General features: G+C 52.4%; 1 protein-coding gene across 11 annotated transcripts in view; it reads right to left on the reverse strand.

Moving 5' to 3' along the window:
* tjp1b (tight junction protein 1b) overlaps window positions 1-20,084 on the reverse strand; it is a 33,083-nt gene that overhangs the window by 2,317 nt on the left and 10,682 nt on the right. The window contains exons 1-28 of one of the 11 annotated variants that reach the window (XM_029841939.1): window positions 18,674-18,882; window positions 12,336-12,392; window positions 12,099-12,223; window positions 11,915-12,017; window positions 11,503-11,818; window positions 11,156-11,262; window positions 10,726-10,894; window positions 10,507-10,651; window positions 10,056-10,067; window positions 8,541-8,674; window positions 7,982-8,087; window positions 7,648-7,798; window positions 7,098-7,206; window positions 6,801-7,020; window positions 6,390-6,574; window positions 6,222-6,317; window positions 6,053-6,135; window positions 5,764-5,974; window positions 5,596-5,696; window positions 5,171-5,521; window positions 4,693-4,938; window positions 2,882-3,736; window positions 2,676-2,767; window positions 2,133-2,348; window positions 1,884-2,020; window positions 739-1,204; window positions 431-648; window positions 143-286 (exon numbers count right to left, since the gene is read on the reverse strand). In XM_029841939.1, the coding sequence (XP_029697799.1) occupies window positions 143-286; window positions 431-648; window positions 739-1,204; window positions 1,884-2,020; window positions 2,133-2,348; window positions 2,676-2,767; window positions 2,882-3,736; window positions 4,693-4,938; window positions 5,171-5,521; window positions 5,596-5,696; window positions 5,764-5,974; window positions 6,053-6,135; window positions 6,222-6,317; window positions 6,390-6,574; window positions 6,801-7,020; window positions 7,098-7,206; window positions 7,648-7,798; window positions 7,982-8,087; window positions 8,541-8,674; window positions 10,056-10,067; window positions 10,507-10,651; window positions 10,726-10,894; window positions 11,156-11,262; window positions 11,503-11,818; window positions 11,915-12,017; window positions 12,099-12,223; window positions 12,336-12,383 (5,146 nt within the window). In that variant the 5' untranslated portion in view covers window positions 12,384-12,392; window positions 18,674-18,882. Of the gene's footprint in view, window positions 1-142; window positions 287-430; window positions 649-738; window positions 1,205-1,883; window positions 2,021-2,132; window positions 2,349-2,675; window positions 2,768-2,881; window positions 3,737-4,692; window positions 4,939-5,170; window positions 5,522-5,595; window positions 5,697-5,763; window positions 5,975-6,052; window positions 6,136-6,221; window positions 6,318-6,389; window positions 6,575-6,800; window positions 7,021-7,097; window positions 7,207-7,647; window positions 7,799-7,981; window positions 8,088-8,540; window positions 8,675-10,055; window positions 10,068-10,506; window positions 10,652-10,725; window positions 10,895-11,155; window positions 11,263-11,502; window positions 11,819-11,914; window positions 12,018-12,098; window positions 12,224-12,335; window positions 12,393-14,978; window positions 15,120-18,673; window positions 18,883-20,084 lie in introns of those variants that run through there. The other 10 variants (XM_029841940.1, XM_029841933.1, XM_029841932.1 and 7 more) reach the window with 10 other exon arrangements.

The raw sequence follows: 20,084 nt of genomic DNA on the forward strand, positions 1-20,084 counted from the left end.
GCGGTCTGGCGACGCTTGGTTGGTTATTTATTGCGGCTAATGTGGCATGTAAGTGATCGCAGAGGGAAGAAAACGTGAGAGGAATATGGAAAAACGGATCAAAATCACCATAGCCCGAAAGGCCAGAGAGAGGACAGCGTACCCGACGAGGAGTCGGAGGATTTTAGAGCAAAAGACCAACCATCAGGGGTCATAGACGCACAGTGAGGTAAGCGCAGCTCCACCGGCTTCAGGAACTTGAGTCCGTGAGGGCCGCACATCACCAGCGGGCTTAGCAGAGTTTCTCCTGCACAGGAGACACAACCATTAACCAGCACACAGAATGATCCGCCTGGTCTGAATCACAAGGGGTCGCTGGGTTGATCCCTGCCGATATTTGCCCCCCGTCTTAAAAACGCACGCGTGCGACAAAACAAACCGAGAGACCGACCTTTTTCCTTATCGAGGGGGGGCAGGATGTTGTTGTCCCGGCACACCTTGAAGTAAATCTCCTGCTCCACGCTCTCGGGGATGGCGCCCTGAGGGATGATGATGCTGACGCCCGTCTCGATGGAGCTCAGGACCCCTCCGTTGCAATTGAAGATCCCCCGGGCGGTGGCTACCACCGTGTGACCTTCGTCCTCCTCATCGTCGTCCAGAGTGCTGGGACTGGGGGACGAGAGCAGAACGACAACGTTCCTCAGAAGTGATTCATGTTCTTCGCCATCATTCAGTGCTCAGGGATGGAAGCGGCTGTACCTTACGGGGATCGCCTTCGGGACCGCGTTGACGTTGTTGTGCTGGTATTTGGGCCTGTTGTCCACGGTGCGCGTGAAGGTGTCCAGGCCGCTATCGTGGTCCAGGGGCTGCGGGGACAGCTGAGGCTTCCCAGCGCTGTTGCTCAGCACGCCGGGCTTACTGAGGAGGTCGGCCTTCACCGCCGTGTCGTTCGGCAGCAGGTTGTGGTTGAACTTTGGGCTCTCGAACTTCCGCTCAAAGGGCCGCGCCGCACTGGTGTAAGGCTTGGGGACGTAGCGGTTGTAGCTAGTGGGAACCGCCGGCGGTTTGGAGGGGAGTGCATCGGTGCCGTTGACGGGGGATTTGTCAGTGAGACCCCGCAGAGGAAGGTAGCCGCCTGCTGAGGGCTCATCCCTGCTGACCGGCCTGTGAGCTGCCAGCTCCGGTTTCGGGTTGGGAGAACTCAAAGGCTCCGGGACAGAGTTAGCTGGAAGCAGGCAGAAAACACGCTCGCTTAATCGGGTTTTGAAATGATGAACGTTTCAGACCTTTTTACAGGAGTCAGCTGTCAGGTTTCATTTGCAGAAAGGTGACTCGAGGCTTGAGGATAAATACGCATCGCAGAGGGGAACGTTTGCCTCGATGTGTCCCCACGTTACAGGGAGAACGCTGGAGACGCTCCAGAACCAGCCTTCCAAATGAAAGCGTTTTACTGGCACCGCACTAATGCAGGAACAGAGCTGAAGCGGTCTGTTACAGAAGCCAAACCGTCCGTTCATCCGTGCTCTTCCCAGTGCAACTCTGGACCCAGGAAATCAACTGTCACCAAGAGTATTAAAGCCCCCCCCCCCCCCAAACCTCCAGGATGTGGAGACTTAGCAGTGCTCTGCTGCAGGAAGATTATCATCCATCAAAGTCCTACCAGACTGAGCCGCCACATTTCTGTTTATCTCAAAGGTCTGAGTACTCATTAGGTTGCAGTTTGTCACTTTTGCTTCAAATATAAAGTAAGATGGAAGCAAAAAGCAACGTGCACATATTTGCAATAGCACCGGATAAACAGCAGAGGGCGCTACTCTGTTCTGCGATGGTGGACGTAAGCGAAGATGAGATTTATTTTTAATTAAAATGCATTCGACAGAAGGGAAAAGGCTGGATGGACATACCGTCGCTGGGGCTGAGCTTGGGCAGTGCGCTGGGTGGGATGGCAGGTGCTGGAAGCCCGTACTGAGAAGAGGGGCTGATTTGGGGCAGAGGCTCGTACCGTTTCTCCGCTGGACTGACTTTTTCTGCAGATTCAACCCTGCAGTGGACAAAAAATAACTGTGATTCTACAGCTGGAGTTACTAATCAGCCACTGAGGTGTCTGCGCGTCGACCTCAAGTCTAAAACTCGGCAGCCCATAGTCTCGATACCTGTTGTAGGGGTAGGACAACTGAGCTGGTTTTGGCAGGTCATGGAAGCGGTTGATGCCAGGGCTGGGTTGGCCCATGGCCTTGCTGTCAAAGCTGCGGCGATCAAAGTAGGAGAGCTGCTTCCTGTAGTACTCCTCGTCCTCGTCGAGGTCGTAGTGGTTGGTGTGCACTACATCATCCAGGGGTTTAGCGTGGGGCTTCTGCGGCTCAGGAGCCCTGGAGAAAAAGAACAAAGTCTGCAGGATCAGCGACCGGTTACCAAAATACGAGGGTCGAAAAAACTTGTGTGTAAATCTACTGTTCCACAAGTATCTGAAGGTGGACAAATGTCCCCGCGGCCCATCACTTTGTGCTAGTGTTTAGGTTAATATAGAGACAAGAGAGGGGATCTGAAACGACCACAGTGGTCTGGCTTTCTGCAACGTGGATCGTGTCCACCAGGTGGAGCCATAACAGCAAACAACAACATCTTTTCCAAGATCCTGGATTTGTCCTTCTATAACCTACTCTGCAGCCTGGGGTGCTTTAATGAGGACTGTGTACCTATAGGTGGACTTCTCCTGCTCCAGGTTGCTGAGGGAATTGGCTTTGAGGACCGGGCCAGGCACACTCATAGGTTTAGGAACATCGACAGGCTGCGAAGGCAAAGAAAACATCTGGTGAGAGCTTCGTCTGATCTGACTGAACGGCTCAAACTCAGAAGGGAGGTTTCACCACAAACTCGGGGACATTTTGTCCCTTTGTCTCACCCTGAGCGCTGGCGACTCTCCTTCTTTGGCCCTGTCCATAGAAACAGATCGTTTGTTCTCAAACATCTTGACTCTGTTGAGCACCGACTGCGGTTTCATGGCCAGGTCTTCGTCCAGGTCGTCCCTGGGTGGGGGCGGGAAGGGTTTGGAGCCTGTAGTGGCAGCTGGCTCACCTGGCGAGGACAGCGTCTCTGGTTTGGGAGGGGAACTGGTGGCATCGGAGCTCATCGTCTCACGCGCCCCTGGTTTATAACCCCGGTTTGGAGGTCCCGCGACGTAGGCAGGCCTCAGACCAGAGTCTCCGTAATACTGTTTGGGGGGCTCTGGAGACCGAGGTGAATTAATGGGGAACCCGTGAGGTTCAGCATCATACGGTGAACGAGGGTCATAGCCCGCTGGAGGAGGGGGCGGGGGTTCGTCGTAACGAACAGGACCGGGTTTGCTATGCCTTGGCCTGCCATCGTAGCCCACCGGCGAAGCCTCATCGTAGCGGGGCTGCGGCGGGCTGTAGTCCCTTCCTGGTCCATCCTCATAGGGGGATCGAGGGTTGTAGCCCATCGGTTGCTGGTGGCCCGGCTGATACCCTGTGGGCTGAGAGGACGAGGTCTGCTGGTCGTAGGGGGGCCACTGTTCATTGTAATGAGGCACACGGTTGTCGTAGTGCGGGTGAGAGTCAGCGTTGTGAGGCTTTGGTTCAGCGTAGCCGCCTCCATCGTATCCGTAAGGCGGGTGGTCATATTCACGGTATGGCTGTTTGTCCTGGAACGGCGGCTGGTGGCTGTAGCTCATCGACTGCTTCATACCGTGGTTGATTCGCACGGGGTCCTCCATATTGTACAAATCTTTCTTGTACATCTGCGAAGAAACAAGACTTAAAAATACGGCCGCGACGTCTCTGACAACCATTTTGCTGTAAAGCATTGGGGGGGGGGGGGGTTATTACTTCAACGCATCGCCGGAGCTTCGGCATTAAATGTAATACTGATAAATACCTACAACACGTTAGCTACAAATGGGGAATATTTCATTAACGTCAATCCAAACTCCGAACACGCAAACCTTTGTCCACGATTCAGAAAACGGTCTGAATGCCCGTTTGACATGATGCCTTTCGAGAACACTTGAATCCATGTGAGCACAAACGGATTTTACACATTTCCGAAATCGTTTTGCGCGCTTGCAAAAGACATCATTTCAAACAAATGATGTGTAGCCTGTAGACAGCATCAGTCCTCATTACTCATTACAATAATTCCTATGGAAGAGAGATGAGTTGAAACTGTAACCCGTACAGGACACAGGACGCAGTGGTGATGCATTTGTGTTTCCATAGGGACTATTGCTCACTGGAAACCATGATCAAAAGTACTGTCTGCAGGTTAGCTGTCATCATGCAACAACATTCAGTTTGCAGTTAATGCAACGTCTAATTACTGCCACGACAACAGACCACACGTCTACGGGTCTAAGTGCTGCTAGTGTTCATCTACAGACCAGTTAAAGCTGAAAGGAACTCAAGACATTAGGAGCCATGCAAAGGAAGTCAGAGGCAACAGTTAGGGCTGGTTGTGGATGTCTTCACCCTGGTCAAAGACTCAGATGCACCAGTCCTTCTGCTCTCCCGGCCCACTGTGGTGCATGTGGACCGGTTCGTCACACATTCTCTGGGGACCAGAGGCACACAGTGGGCTCAGTGAGTCACACGGTGTGGGCAAATCATGCAGAGAGCGAGTGGAAAGCATGTGCAAGGCAGATAAAACAGCAGGCTGGGGCCCAGGGCCGGTCCAAGTGGCCGACGAGACAGCTGGTACCTTTGGTTCTGGACCGGGTGGTCCAGACAGGTGGGGTTCAAGTGGTGGTGGTGGTGGTGTTGGTGGTGGGGGCTGAATAAGCTCAGGGGCAGGGCTGGGGCTGCTAAGTGAGTCTGCCTGAGGAGCTGCGGGCGCAGCAGGTGGCTCCTCTAGCGGCGCGCCCTCTAGCTGTGCAGGTTGCTCAACAGCAGGGGGCGCTATCGCCGGTGGAGGGAAGGAGGGCAGGGGCAGAGCAGCCTCATCTTGCTGTGAAGTATTGTTAAAAGACATTGATAACACAGCTGGCCATGGGTGCAGGGCGCCAACGCCAGGAAGGTTTTCTTTGCACCGTATGACACCAAGAGCATACATTTGTCTTCACTGGCAACATAGCGTAGCTTCCAAAACATGTTTAAGTTACAGAGGTCAAGACACAAGAGTGGAGACAAGAAGGCTACACCTCTGAGGGCGGCTCAGCTAGTTAGAAATGAAGCGTTACCTGCTGCGGCGCAGCCATCTTGAACCCAGCGGGATCTATCCGGCCGGCTGGTTCCGGTTGCACGGGGTGCTGGTATCCAGGGTAACCGGGTGTGTCCTGAATTACGGGCGGGTCCTCTCGCACAGGTTCAGAGGAGCGGGTGATGGCAGGTTCTGTTGGCAGACCCACCTCATCGTTCAGGGTTTCATCCAGCTCCTGGTCAGTGTAGGCGCCACCCTCGGTGTCGGTGTCCTCATAATCGGAGGTGTGGCGACTGTCTGTGCTGTACATGGAGTATTCACTACCCGGCGCCGACAGGTAGGACAGACGGTCGTCGTGGATGTCCAGGTCGTCTTCCGTCGTGCCGTCAGCCTGAGCAACGAGAGGGAAATGGTCATGTGACCTTTGACCCGCCAGGTAGTTAGAATGAGAGGAGGGGCCCTCACCTTGCCCTCAGACACCCACACCAGCTGGTTCTGCTGCTGCTGGATGGTTTCTTTCAGAGCACCGTACCAACCATCATTCATGTTGTTCAAGTTAATGGTGGCTAAGAGAAAAGGGGTTTGGGTCAGAACGGAGAACAGAACCTGCATCGGCGTTTGATCCCCACTCACCAGTGAAGAGGTGGTGGTTGTTTTTCCTTAGTTTGATGGCTCGCTCGTACAGCTTCCTGGCGCTCTTCCTGGACTCCGGACACAGTCTGGTCCTCATGGTCTTCACGCCCTGCTTATTATCAGGATTTAGGAAGACTACAATTGGGTACCACTGAGCATAGTTCAATCTGTCCACAGCGTTTGGAGTGATGTCCAGCAAGGCGTGTTTGTCCTTGATGGGAGGGGAAAAAGACGTATGAAAATAATGTAAAAACAAGTGTTGCTAATCATGCAAATACGCTTTATTCACTCTGTCAATGATCTGTTTGATGGTGTGAAGACGAATGATTCCTGAACTCCGCTGATCCGTTCCTGCGTCTCTTGGTTCACTCTCTGGGGGAGAAGAAAAAAAAAAGGTCGAATGGATTATTGTGGGATGCAGCGTGACGCCGTCCCCGATAATACGCATCAACACATACTTGCAAGCTCAAAAAGATCGGGCTCTTCTCGGGACAGTTTCTCTCGCGCGACGTCGGCGATGGGGCCGAACGTGACCACGGGTCTGAGAAAACCCGCTGCGTGGAAGAAGAAAAGGCCATCACACTCAGAATCCACACGTCCATGGCCAGTACCGTCAGATTCCTCACCCTCTCTCAGAACAACCCTTTCATAAGCTGGGAACTTGGTTTGGACCGGTTGGGAGGAGAGGTCCTCTCGGCTCTTCCTCAGGTTCCTCTTAGAACTCCGAAGCCCGCGGAAGCGCCAGAAGTCCGCCCGGTCGCCCCCGGCTGTTTTGGGAAGCGTATATTGCACGCTGGAGAGCTGCTCCGCTCTGAAAACAAATGGCAGAAAGTCAGAGAAGGCTCCCGATGTCAGGCGGGCTAATGGATGTGTCGGAGGCTTGGCACGGGGCGCCAGAACCGTGCCAATACTTAAGGACATCACACAGCAGTGACAATGGCAGCTAGTAACTGCCAAAGAAGTCACCACCGTTACGACACATTCCGCCAGCGTGTAGCCGACGCGGAGCGGCACCGTTTGTGTAAAGAACCACTTGCCTGTTTTTGTTGGGGATGATGCCCCTTTCGACCTCTTGGTGGTTCTTGCCAATGCGAATAGCCAACCAGGAGCCCAGCTTGCCATTATACAGGGTGTCCACCACGCGGAAGACCTCCCCCTTGTTGAAGCTCAGGCCGTAGGGAGATTCCTTCTCATACTCAAAGTGTGTCCGGATGTAGAAAGAGTCGCCGACATCCGACTCCACGATCCGCCGGTACACTGGCCGGGTAAGGGCAGCGGGGGGTCAGAGGTCAACCTTTCACTGCTGACTTTACATGATCTTTAATGAGACTTACCATCCTTTTTCTTCTGGGCCAGAATGGTCACTTCTTCACCCTTGGGGAGGTCCAGGAGGAAAAGCACCGCCTCCTCTCGGATGATGTTCGCAAAATCTACATTATTTACCTGCAATGTGGGGACACAAGGGTCATCAATTTCTCATTTGGCCAGGGAGAATTCCACTCCCGCCGCTATTGTCGGCAACAGAAACTGTAAATCTTTATTTAGATTTACGTGTTTGTTCCCCTTCCAGGGGTTGCCAGGGTAACCGCTGGTTTTATTGCCCAGCAAGACTACCAGCTATTCCTCATTATTCCTAAAGAAAAGGGCCGGCACGAATGGGAGATATACGACTTTCAGGAAATGAGACAAACAGGGAAGAAAAGCACAGTTTAGTGCGTTTCTTCTGGGACGCTGCTGAGAAACTTGCCTGGAGGCACAGACATTTTAAAACAGTACATCCAAAGACTATAAAGGGAAGGAAAAGCTTGGCCACGTTCACAGGACCTAAAAGGTACCAAATGTAAACTAAGGAATTATCTTTGAAGATAAGGAAAACAGTCTCACCCTGAGAATTTGGTCGCCCTCCTCCAGCCCCTCTTTAGCAGCTGGGCTATCTTCCAGCACTCCAGCTACAAAAATGCCCACGTCATTCCCTCCAGCCAGCCGCAGCCCAACACTCTCCCCCTTCCTGAACTTCACCAGCTTCATGCTTGGCCTGGGGGGGGGGAATAACAACCGCCTGATTATTTTTCACTTTGCCATCTGAGGACATTTCTGTTTTTTTTAAATGCAAAAAATCCCCCCAAAAAACTTCCAAAAGACAGCCAAGCAGCTCTCCTACAGCCAGGTCGGAGGACTCCACCAGTGGAAGCAGAACCTTTACAGGGACAATCATTACCGGAGGATGCTGTCGTCATGGGCAACGCTTGGCACGGGAGCGTCAGAAGGACTGACGGGCAGGTCGACGTCAGGCTGTCCAGGCTGAGCATACACCGGCTTGGGCTCTAGAGATCGACATGGAAACCTCCACTTAGTGACTTTAAACCCCCGACAGATAATATAATCAAGATACACGTCAAGTGCAAAACTATGACTTTTCAGAGGAAGCCTGTTATCACACGGGCGTCTGCACACGGCGTGCCGGGCAGAGAGGTCAAACAGAAAGACAGCAGTGGGCTTTAGGCTGGAGCGGAACGTCACACTACATCAACTCATTCCGTTTATTTTCACTTGGCTCTGGGCAAATCCAGGCTCAGCAGGCATCTGGACTGAACTCTTTTTGGATGGTTTGCTCTTAAAAAAAAGGGACAAAAATGACCATTCGGACAAGATGCCATTTAATATTCTGCTGAAGGACTGCATGGATAATTCTGGTGAAGTATAATCTGATTTAACCAATACACACACACACACACACGCACACAGGAGGAACTGGTTTCATTGGTGCTTTCACTGACCTGGGAGTGGTGGGAGCTGCTTCTCATCTCTGGCAACAGCCGATTCCTTCACTTTGGGCAGGGGGAGCTCCTCCGAGAGCTTCGCGGGGGTGGAAGCCGGCTTGGAGGCCCGTTCGTCATCGCGACTTCTGTGACTGTCGACAGAAACATGCGGCTTTTGCTTAGTTTAGTAAAGGAAATGCATGAGCTCACAATAACGGTGCCTTTAGGAGCCGTACAACTTGGGGGGCAACGAGAGAGCCGCAATAAAAGGACACAACGGAGCGACTGCAGCCTGGATCAGGTCACAGCTTTGCTCTTCCACTTGTCTCTGCTCTATTTTTAAAGCAGCTTATCAAAGTTGTCAGAGTGAATCTCGTCCCGCAGGTGAATTTCACTGCTTTTAGACCAGCGCGGCTTTGATACCAGCCCAGTAAAAGCCAAGCAGACGACAACCAATTAACTCCATTTATGTCAGATAAAGGTAAATGACAGCAGGTTAGATAAACACTGGCATTGCCAATGTCCTCTAAACCAAAATCACAAGAGAGGAGAATGCAAGGGGAGTCGCTTGGTTCAGATTAATGGCGCCTAATCAAACCTTCTGATCACATGCCCGCTCACTGGCACAACTTTAATGGCAAAAGATGGCTTATTCACAGATGGGGGCTCAATTATCCCTGAAGGATGTCTGAGCTGACTAGAGAGGAACAAACTCCCTTTTAAGCCCATCCTGGAGGTGGCCTTTTCTTTGCATGAGTAATATTCAGATCAGGCAGAAGGGGCCCAGGTTAGGAACAAAAGAACGCCCCCTCACAGCGTTCTGCTCTGCTTAATGACACCGGCGCCGTAGTCGCATCAATACATCAGCTGTAAATGATCCCAGCATGTTTCGGCCTCTGGCGTCTGCACACACACTGAATCGTGAGGAGGCTCCACTCCTCACGCGCTGGCATCCATAACGAGAGGACTGACAGCTGAGCCGCGTGTTGCAGGCGAGGCGGCCGACACTCATTGTTAGTGACGGCCGTATTTTTAAAGCATTACAGTCGAGGATGCTTCCATAAATCACCTCACATCCAGATTGTGCATAAATGAATGAGTGATGCGTTCAGTGTCACGTCGGCTGTGGATTCTCTGCTACTCCTAAACTACTGCTAAGCCAAAGAGTTTGTCTGTAGCAACAATGAGTAAATCCCAACCGTTGGCGAGCCTGTTTATTTCACCAGCCTGGTCCCACTCTTGTGAGACGGCTCCTCATCCTGCAACCAGTAGGTTTCATCTTCCAGGGGCGTCACGTTCGAGCTGATCCTACCAGCGCTCGCTGGCGTCGAGGCCAGGACGTCCCAGACGCTACTGTGTTTGCAGGTTCTACATAAACAGGCTTTCCAACGGTAAAAGGTTCGACGGTCCAGGAGCATTAGCACAACAAATCTAGCAAACACAACTATCCTCAGCGTCTGTGCCAAGTTTAGAATAAATCTATTCAGCACTACTTCTAGAACTGGACAAAGTTGGAGCCGGTGGAAAACTTACAATATTCTCCAGCTGAGAAAGTGAAGGAAAAAAAAGATACAAAAACATTTCAGTGACATCATAATGACAAACGGTATTTTTGGCTAATGTGGTGAAACCGTTTATTCTTCTCACAGAGCAGAGCAGAGTTTTCACCTGGATCTCTGATTTAATTACGGTTTAATATTTGACTTTTAATTTCCGGGGGTCAATAATCTGGAGCACCAGAGGTCTGCTGGTCCATTAAATTTAAGTGAGGAATAATGAGGCACTTTCAACTGAGTTTATAGTCAAATGTGTCGAACTGGCTGAAGTGGCCGTGAGAGGAGGCACCGGACCCGAAGGCCTTTCCAGAACAATGACCAAACATCAATGTCGGTTGAGTTTGGATCTCGTTAAGGAGCTCTTTCTTTCAACGACGTGCTGATGACTTCCCCACCCAACGCTGCATTAGCAGCCCGGGCGTCTTTACCTGCCGTTGCTGATTTGCGGGGGCGAGTGTCTGGAGTGGTCCGAGGGTTCGGATCGCCTATCTGGAGACCGGGAACGACTGCTGCGATGTCTCTCGTGCGAACGGTTGGAATGATCGGATGCCATAGAGTGTATATCTGAAATATCTGTTCAGAGAAAAGCAGCGGTTAATGACGACAGGGGCAAATATCCTTAAAATAGTGCTGAGTCTGTCACTCACCGTCTCTGTCAGAGGCGTTGGCTGACGGAATGCTGTCGTCAAGGTCAGGGATGTTCAGCAGGGTCGCCCTGTCGTCCCTCTGAACCACCATTTTTAGCTTGCCCTTTGACCTCTCTATCAGCTTCTTGGCATCTATCAGGGAGAGATTCTCTGTCACTGTGCCGTTTATCTGAAAGGAGGCGGAGAAGGAAGCCATTAACCACGACACGTGAAGTAAATAAGTCCAAATCTAAGGGTTCTCCTCCTGAAGAGACAAGATGAGATGCATTAAAACAATAAGGTTGGATTTTTTTTGACAGGACTTTTATAGCAGAGTGAGCAGTCAGTTCAGGCAGCACAAAGATGCAATAAATAAATGATGGAACGTTTATTTTTGAGACCGTTGTTCCAGACTTGACGGCGTTCGGGAGGCCCGGGCCGTGCTCCTCACCTTCAGAACCACGTCCCCTTCCTGGATGTTGCCGTCTCTGGCCGCCAGGCTCTCGGGGGAGATGTCCTTGACAAAAATGTGGCTGGCCAGGCGCAGGCCATATTCTGCTTATAGAGTGAAGGACAGAAACAAAGAGCACGTTAGCAGAAGGTATCCCGCGACTCACCGGGACCAACGGCTCTGACTAACAGAGACAAATCGCTCTTCTACTCGCTGGATTGGGTTTTTTTGTTCACCGCAGCAGCAGCTGACCAGCACAGATCTATTACCCGGCAACAGCACAATCAATAACGCCCGACGCCGCTCCCCGGGTTTGTCGTCCCCGGTCGTAACATTCCGAGCCTCACCTTCATTTTTACGGGATTTGACGAGCGTGACCTTGGCAGGCCGCGGCGGCAGGTTGTGCGAGCGGCGGTCGGACCGCGGGGACAGACTCCGCTCCCGTGAGCCGCTCCGTTCACGCTCCCTGTCCCTCCGCCCAGCGCTCCGGCCACTGCGCCTCCCCATGGCCCCGCCCACGCCGCTGTACGCGCCACTGCGGCCGCTCCGCGTCTCGTATATCTCTTCGTCGTAGCTGTCCTCCTCTTCGTCATGCTCCGACATGGTTTCCCTCTCTCCCAGGCGGCCCATCGGGACGTGCACCTTCCTTTTCCGCCGGATTGTCTGGGCGAGCGAGACGACACGACGCACCATATTTCAGCTTTAACAGCTGACCACATAAAATCTGGAAGGAATTCAGGATGGAACAAACAGGCTCACAATTTTGGCAATTTTCCCACTTTTGCGAAGCTGCTGGACCGCGTACGCATGCTCCACGTTGTCCATGGAGACGGCATTGACCATAACCACTCTGTCATTTTCCCTGGAGAAAAACATGAAGAGTAATCTAATAACGGTAAAAAGGAAAAAAGAACCATCTGCCAATAATGGGAGCGATCCCTACTGCAGCAGGCCTTCAGCCGGGCCTCCTTTCAGCACATCAGAGATGACGATGGAGGTCTCGCCGCTCTGAAAATGAGGGTTATCCCGACCTCCTGATATGGCTATCCCAAAGCCAAACCCTGGTGCCTGGACACAGAGGAGCGGAAAATAAGATACTAGCTCCGTTTCACAGACAAAACAGCTCAAACATTAGCGTCTCTCTACTTTTAATAGCAATCTACACAGACGGGGAACCTACCCTGTGCAGTGTTACTGTGTGCTGTTCCCAGATGACAGTCTCCTCCATCGCTGCGCTCTGGAAAACACAGATCCATCAGAGAGCGATTAAAACAAGAGCTCAGAGTCAGGAGCCACGAAAGAGCAACAGGACGTTTTGATGGCTTCTTTGTCTTGTGAGCGAAAGGGACGCGCACATTCAGTCACCAGAAAAGTCATGGGTTCTGCCAAAACACAAAAATAGGCACTTTATGGGCTGCAGCCGGCAGCAACAAATCTGGGGGCTGAGCTGGAAAAAGGACAGAAGCGGGAAGTCTCAGAACTTTGGCGGCACAAGCTAAAAAACCTTAATGTGTTTAAAAGTGATTCAAAGCTTGGAGTGTACATTACGTCTTCAGCTATAGAGACCTGAGCCCGAGGGGAGACAAATAACAACATATTTACTGTGTTCATGTGTAAACGACCCCGGACGCTTTGATAAAACCAACAACGAGGCTCCACCGACAGCAAGAGGTTAAAATCAAATCACGCCTTCCATCGCATTAACAAGCAGCAAGAGTAGGATGAAGGTCGGCTCCTTCAGCTGCTCGGTCACTTGTGTCCTCTCAGCACCAACACCCCCCCCACGAGTCCCGTGGCTGGACATTCAACCACTATACGTGCAGTTTTCCACTGCTAATCTCTGTCTCACGTTTGTGGAGCAGCCGCCTGGACCGAAGCCACCGGGAGAGTGGGCTCGTGTAGCGGAGCAAGAAGATGAATCCAACATTAAACGCTGCACCAGCCCCAGGAACCTCTGCTGAGGTCTCCACTACCTTGCTGGCAGCCTAAAACCAAACAAAGCCTTCCAAATGTCAGCTTGGCTACAGCTTTATCGCCAGCATCAGACTCCTGCTGAGTGCTAATGAAGCTTGGACAAACAGATATTTTGTTAATAACATTTTAAAAACTATTTTCCCCGAGTACGCCATCCAGCTCTGGACCCGTTAATTGTTTGTCAGGGTACTCTAAGGCACCGTCCCAACAGTCTCTCTCGTGGCCTCCTGCCCAAACACAAGCAGCTGAATACATTACTGCCTTAGCGTTGTCAACCCCTGAAGAAGGCAGAAGGAACCTTCCCTGCCCTTTATGTCAAATCCACAGAAAGTGGGGGGGGGGACTGGCAGTGGCCTGAATTTATGCAAAGAATTCCTGATTCTTTTCCTCATCGGTGCTGCAGAAATGCTGGCAAAGCTCCAGCGCCGGTGTGTCACGCTGTAAATGAATAAATTCCCCATAAATGTGACTTTGCTGCCTGGCAAATGTGATTAGAGAGTTCTCACCATGTCTGATCCAATAAATAATAAACCTCCAGAAAGTGGGAGGGACGTGAAACCTCAGACGGGGGGAGGAAAAGAAGCGGCACGAACGCAAAAATGGGGGAGAAAAAATGATTTAGGAGGGTCCTGCGGTGGGCATCACACACACACACACACACACACACACACACACACACACACACACACAGTCACACTTCAAATGGCGAAGACGTAATTTTGCTTCCTCCTGCGGAGCCGGTTGCTCTGGAAACAGAAGGAACAGCGCCGTGTTGTTTAAGTGGCCTGACATTTCCAGGCCATGACTAAAGGTAGCGCTGAACTGTGGGAGGCTTTAAAACACACTCGGCCGAATTAACCCGCCAACAAAACACTCTTTTGCATTTTGTATGAGCGCAACTTCGTTGCACACGGAGTCGGCGGCGGGACCCCCGCTGAGGGGGACGGCCCCCCATCACGGGCCACCGAGCGGCGCCGCGGCCGGCGGCTGAGAAACACCGTGTTGGTCCTGGGGGATCACAACCCTGCGACTTGGGAGGTGGCGCTAAAATGGAGACGGACGAGGGCGGCGGGGGCGGGGGAAGGCAAGGTCGGACCACCGTCTGAGGAGTCACGATGCGACCTGGGAACGTCCCAACTAGAAATCAGGAAACATCTGTGCGTTATATATATATATTTATATGTATATTTATATATATATAACTCAGAAGTCTGGCAGGAAGGAGACTGATCAGGAGTCATGAAACGGAGAGAACACCGGCAGAGGGAAAACGCTGAGGCGGATTTTTGCTGAAGTATGGTTTAAGGAGCGAGGCAGAACCTTATTCAATTCTGAGAGCTGTGGGAGCGCGGAGGCTAAAAATAGCTCCTATTCATTCTGCTGCTGTGAAGCTGCAACTGAGTGATTGGAGAGGAACTTGCAGCGCCAACATTTAATCGGAATAAACGTGGTAATAAATAGAGGAAGGTTGGAACAAACGGCGGTGCAGCAGAGGAAACCCTGGCGGGCCCCCGTGGACGCCGCGTGGCGGCTGGAACGCGCTCGGCTGCAGGCGGCGGACCAGCAAACGGGCAGAATAAGATGATTGATCACTTCACAGATTAGCTGTGATGTGCTGGTGTGGGGTGTGTGTGTGCTGACATCTGCTAAAATTCCCCCCGCCTCAGGAAAACGCTCGAAACGAGTGGCCGTGCCTCAGCACCAGTCGGGAGATCCCCCGAGAGAGCTGGTGCCCACCCGGGTCCGACACAGGACCGTGGGGGGGGGGGGCGATACGCAGTGAAGAGAAGCTCAGCTCAAGACATGAAGCTTAATTATTATAAACGAGCAGCAGACCGGAGGCACTTACAGTTCACGCTTCCAGCATCTCCAAAACTAAATCCCGGAGGAGATCCCTGCGGACAGGGATGGTTTTTGGGCTGTGGAACCACTCGGAACGCGACCACAGGTGAGCGGCGGTGCCACGCAGCTCTCGGCCCTCCTCCCGATCCTTCCTCCTCCCGATCCTTCCTCCTCCCGATCCTTCCTCCTCGCTTCTATCTCCCTGCCCACCTCCCCCCCGACTCTCCTCACACGCTGGTGGAGTGGGAGCAAATCCGCTGCTCTGTGTGGGATCTGCAGTTCCGTTCCAGCCCGGGACTCCTCCGTGCGAGCCAACATCCATCCGCAGTGTAAACTGCTGTATTAGGACTTAACCCCTGAGGTGCTGCGTGAGCAGGATGAATCAATTCTCTCTGCTGGGGGGGGGGGGGACGTCGTCCTGCTCCCGCCGCCCAGGTGAGCGGCGTCGCAGCAGAAATGATGCTCGGGGGCGTCCCGCAGAGGATCGCCGACCCTCTGACTAGCTAGCGCGCTTCACCGGACGGTTGAGGACGGCGTGCAGTGTGTGCCAAGCTCACGTTATCTCTGAAGGTCTGCGTTTTCCCTCGCGTCAGCCAGGAAAGGTGGCGTTTGCTCTTCTCGCTACAATGGCGCCTTTGTTCCGGGACACGGCGAGCGCGCGGCAACAGAAGCTGCACTTTTGTGTCAGGCGGCAACGGCGTTCGACCGTGCACGGCCTCCGTGGGCTCCTGTCGCCCCGGTTCATCATCCCGCTACACGCCGACGAGTTACCCGATACCACTCTGAGCCTGTAGCGGCCCGCAGGGTGTTCAGGAGACGTGACGATAACGCCTGGACGCGTCTGGGGAGGATCCGGTCGCGACTGGGAACTGGGACAAGTTAAATTTACATCACCACCCCAGAGTGGCGACAGATTCCAGACATGGATCCAGGCCGCTCGTCTTCCCCCAAGCCGTCAACAATGGCGCCGCAACGTTGTGCTTCGTGGCCCATCTTGCTTTGTCATCACGCTACACAAAGCCCTGATATTTATGCTCACACATGCAGCGTTTGCAGAGGAACCTCGGGAACCAACAGTCACACTTCTGCCTCCACTTCCTGTCTCAAAGCATAGGTGAATTCTTTGTTTCCTCAATCAACCGTGTGGTCGTGTGGCTTCATTAATGCCTGTAAAAGCTCCATTTCTCCCCCTCTGAGGTTACATTTCATTCCACCTTGGTAAAGAGGTAAGATCCCAACACCTTCTGTCAGCGGCGACAGGGAGGAAACCGGCCGGCGGCTCCCTGATCACTTAAGAAAATCAATTTCCCACCAAACCTTTAAAAAAAAAGAAAAATCAAACCTTTGACCACATCTGTCGGGGGCGTCTCCACAGGACGGGTCTATTTCTGGGTCCCGCAGTTGGAGCCAGCGATTATAGCGAAGCCTGAGTGTGTTCTGGACCCGCAGACCAGGAAATCAGAACACAATCAGCCCGGTGGGAGTTATCAGCACCCCACACAGAGCACATAAGAGGGCAGGAATGTGCTGATAAGCTGGGCCGCTGACCCGCACCCGCCTCGCCGCTCCCCGGGGGATGAAAGGAGGAGAGGCGGACAATGAGGAGGGACCGCTTCCAACGGGCCATGCGTGACCCGAGCGAGCGTTGGGGGCCAAGAAAGGTGCTCAAAGGCTCCTCGCTCGTTGGAAACGGAGAATTTTGATTAAAAATTAGATTATGTCCACACCGACGGGCTTCCAGATCTCTTTGTGAGGAGATGGGAGAGTTTAGGGCAGGATTAAAGCAACAAACTCCAACAGCTTCCGCGGGATTATAATTCATCTTGTGCCAAGTCAAACTTAAGAACATGCAGTCATGTTTTTTTTTGATAGAGGGGATTAATGTGAGCTGCACTGCGGAACAGAAAACCTCTTAAATTAGTCCTCCCTTACCCAAATTAGAAAAAGATTACTTCCAGATGCCCCAGAAGGGTGAAACACGGAGTCAATCCCAGGTTTCACCCACAAAACATCACCGTGATACTAATTTTACAAAATAATCCAACGTTAAGCAGAGATATGAAGCTCCCAGGCAGACTAGACGGACGGCTTTGGCTCCTTATCATTCGCACTGGAATAATATTGCAAATCAGCGTCGAGATAAAACAGGAAGGAGCATCGACGCACTTCCGTCCATTATCTGAGCGTTTCCGTACGTCTGATGCCACAGTCAGCCTGACAAAAATGCGTTCAGATTTAACCCAAGTAAGCAAAAAAGAAAGAAGCGGATCCATTTGTCCTGTTGGATCAGGGTGACTCAGATGATGCCTGCTGTCATGGCAGCCAAGGTCAACGTGATTTACAGGCCAACATATACGGCCGCCCTTGAGCAAGGCGCTCCTCTTATCTTTCACCACAACAGAGAGATACCATGAGAAAAATCATCAAGATCGGGCCGGTCCATCCAAATGAGAGGTGTTTATCTTTTACCCACCTCGGTTGGTGGGTGAATTTGGTCATTTTATCAGGTTAGATTCCAAGCACGAGGCCAGCGGGGACGCATTTATGTCCTAAACACACCGGATGCTCAGGATGCCGATGTGAAATTGGAGCCTACATCAAAGCACACATCCTGGGAACCACTATCGACCCATAAAGATGCCATCAAATCCTGCAGTACTGATGCTGCCCGAGTCTTTGCACAGCTGTATGTATCAAGTTTTCAAATGCAAAGAAAACGGGGAAAATTGATTGTAACAGAAGAACTTAGAGGCTCTTGAGGTGATGATCAATGTTTGGAAATTAACGGTTCTTTCAGACTCTGTGGGGCATTTAAACGTGCAGGATTGTGTTTACTGAGCACTTTCTGGGACTCCAGATGCTCAACAGGTGTCATCACCTGGCCGATACAGGTAGAAAAACGATGCGCTGACGGGCTTCGACACCCCCAGCACACACCCCCCCCGGAACCCACAACACGGCTCCCACCATCGTTACTATCACGCCCGATTAACACGCACAGACACGGGACAGAAAGCAAGCAAAACCGTCGGTGTGGCAACACCAACACCAGCTAACAAGCTAACATTAGCTTGCTACTTAGCTTCCCCAAAGACCCACTTTGGGTTTGCAAGCGCACCAGCAAAACAAAGTGATCTAACGGCGTGACCTTCACTTTAAATCGGAAGGCTGGTGGGCTCGTTCAAGGAGCCCGTCCTCCAGACAGCCCCGCTCTTTCCCTCTTGCAGGCAGACGCTCAACGAAGCTTGTGCCCCCCTTCATACCCTCTTGGTCAAATCAACCCCCTAGCTGGCCGACATTTTGTACCAGCGAACGGGCTAGCTCCACCTAGCTAACATTACCTGGACGCTCCGCGCACTTGACGCGGGATCAACCGCTTCGACCGATGACAGCGGGAGCGGAAAACGGTCCACGACTCATCCCGTTTGCCCGGTTAGCCCCGAAAAAGCACCAAGGCGATAAGCATCGTAATTCATCATTTCCACTGCACGACAGCGGTAGCATGTTAGACACACCGCTAACCGCTTAGCATTGCCCGTAGATGCGGTTCGCTAGCATTACCGAGGCAGCCAAGTTACCTCGGCTTGCACCGTTATCGCTCGCGTCCATCCGCAGGGGGACACGCATCCGCCCGGCTCCTGCGGCTGCAGAAACACGGCCCATTAACAGCGCGCTCGAGGATAAACCAAGAAAGCCATTCACCTTCACAACCGCAGTGGTCCTGGCGGGGTCGTTTGTGCAATATCTTACGGATGATGAATGGAAAGGTCTTTCCCGGAGTGGCTTCCGAGCAGCAGCAGCCGCCGCACTGCAATGGCAGGCAGGGATGGAGCCTTCCTTCCTTCCTTCTCCCCCCTCTGCTCTCACACTTCGGGCTGCCGTCACCGCCGCTGTGACAGTGACAGCTTCGCATGGAAGAAACCATTCCGCCTCCTGGGCGGGGGGGAGGGAGGAGGAGAGCGGGGACCGGGGATGCGGAGAGGCTCCGCACAGACGCCGCCGCAGCAGCAGCAGCAGCAGCGGCGAGTCAGCACGATCTCAAGCGCCATTCCAGCGGGACAAGGAGCGGCGGCCGAGGGGGGTCACACCGGAGGGGCTGGGGCTCTGGTGCCCACCGTTTGCGGCGGAATGGATGCGGCTGCTTTGCAGCCTGGCACCTCTTTGACGGCGGCTAAGAACGTCGGGTTGTTATAACACATCCCGACTGTTGTACGACTGTTATAAACAGCAGCATCACAGTCACTCACAGCCTCCAATTCCCTCACTCACAGCCTCCAACATCGCAGTTCTAGTGGATTTCCATCCTAAGGAAACTGCATCGATAACAGGTTATGGTGCAGAAGTGAAGCAGCAGGAATGAACTTTAATTGTGCTGATAAACCACATCCTTAGGCTGTTTAAATATCATTTGCTCCTTAATTGCAGCTTGGTTGGAGGCGGTGAAGAGATTCTCTGATGAAATCCAACTGCGCATCAATAGGAAAATAAACCCTCCCCGTTGTTATTCAGGCCTTAACATTGATCGAAAAGATATGATTTTTTTCCTCCTTTTAAAAGTGGTTTGATTGATTGTTTGATTAGACATCATTTAGAAACTGGATAGGACAAGGTGGCTGTTCCTTTTGCCCTTGCGTCTGTGTTGATGCTGTATTGTTTTAAATGAAAGAACTTGCGTAGCAAAATCTATTCGACTGTCACTTTTAACAGAAGGAAACATTGCGGCGAGGGCCGAGGCCGTTTAATGACACGCTGCATAAAGCGATTCAAGATGCAGAGGATATAATCCATCCTTATAGTCACGATGCTCAATACTCCTTCCCGTGAGGCACGCGGATTCAATCGATGTACAGTAGAATGTAAATTGAGCAATGCACCAAAACCTGCTTTAAAGCCTCTGTCCTACACCAGGTTTTTTTTGTTTCCCCGCTGCTGTTTGGGAACGGGAGAGTTCTGCGGTATCTTCTGCTCTGCGTTTCATCGTGTTGTGAAAGCGTGACCGTCCTTGTTACCTCCGCCTCGGGCACTAATGAGTGCAGCAGCAGATAGTGGCCGGGCACAACGCTCCAGGAGCGGAGGGCCGCTGTCCTGCAGAGGCTGCTGACGTAAGGAGACT

The sequence above is a fragment of the Takifugu rubripes genome, chromosome 9, assembly GCF_901000725.2.
Source record: "Takifugu rubripes chromosome 9, fTakRub1.2, whole genome shotgun sequence".
NCBI classification, from domain to species: domain Eukaryota; kingdom Metazoa; phylum Chordata; class Actinopteri; order Tetraodontiformes; family Tetraodontidae; genus Takifugu; species Takifugu rubripes.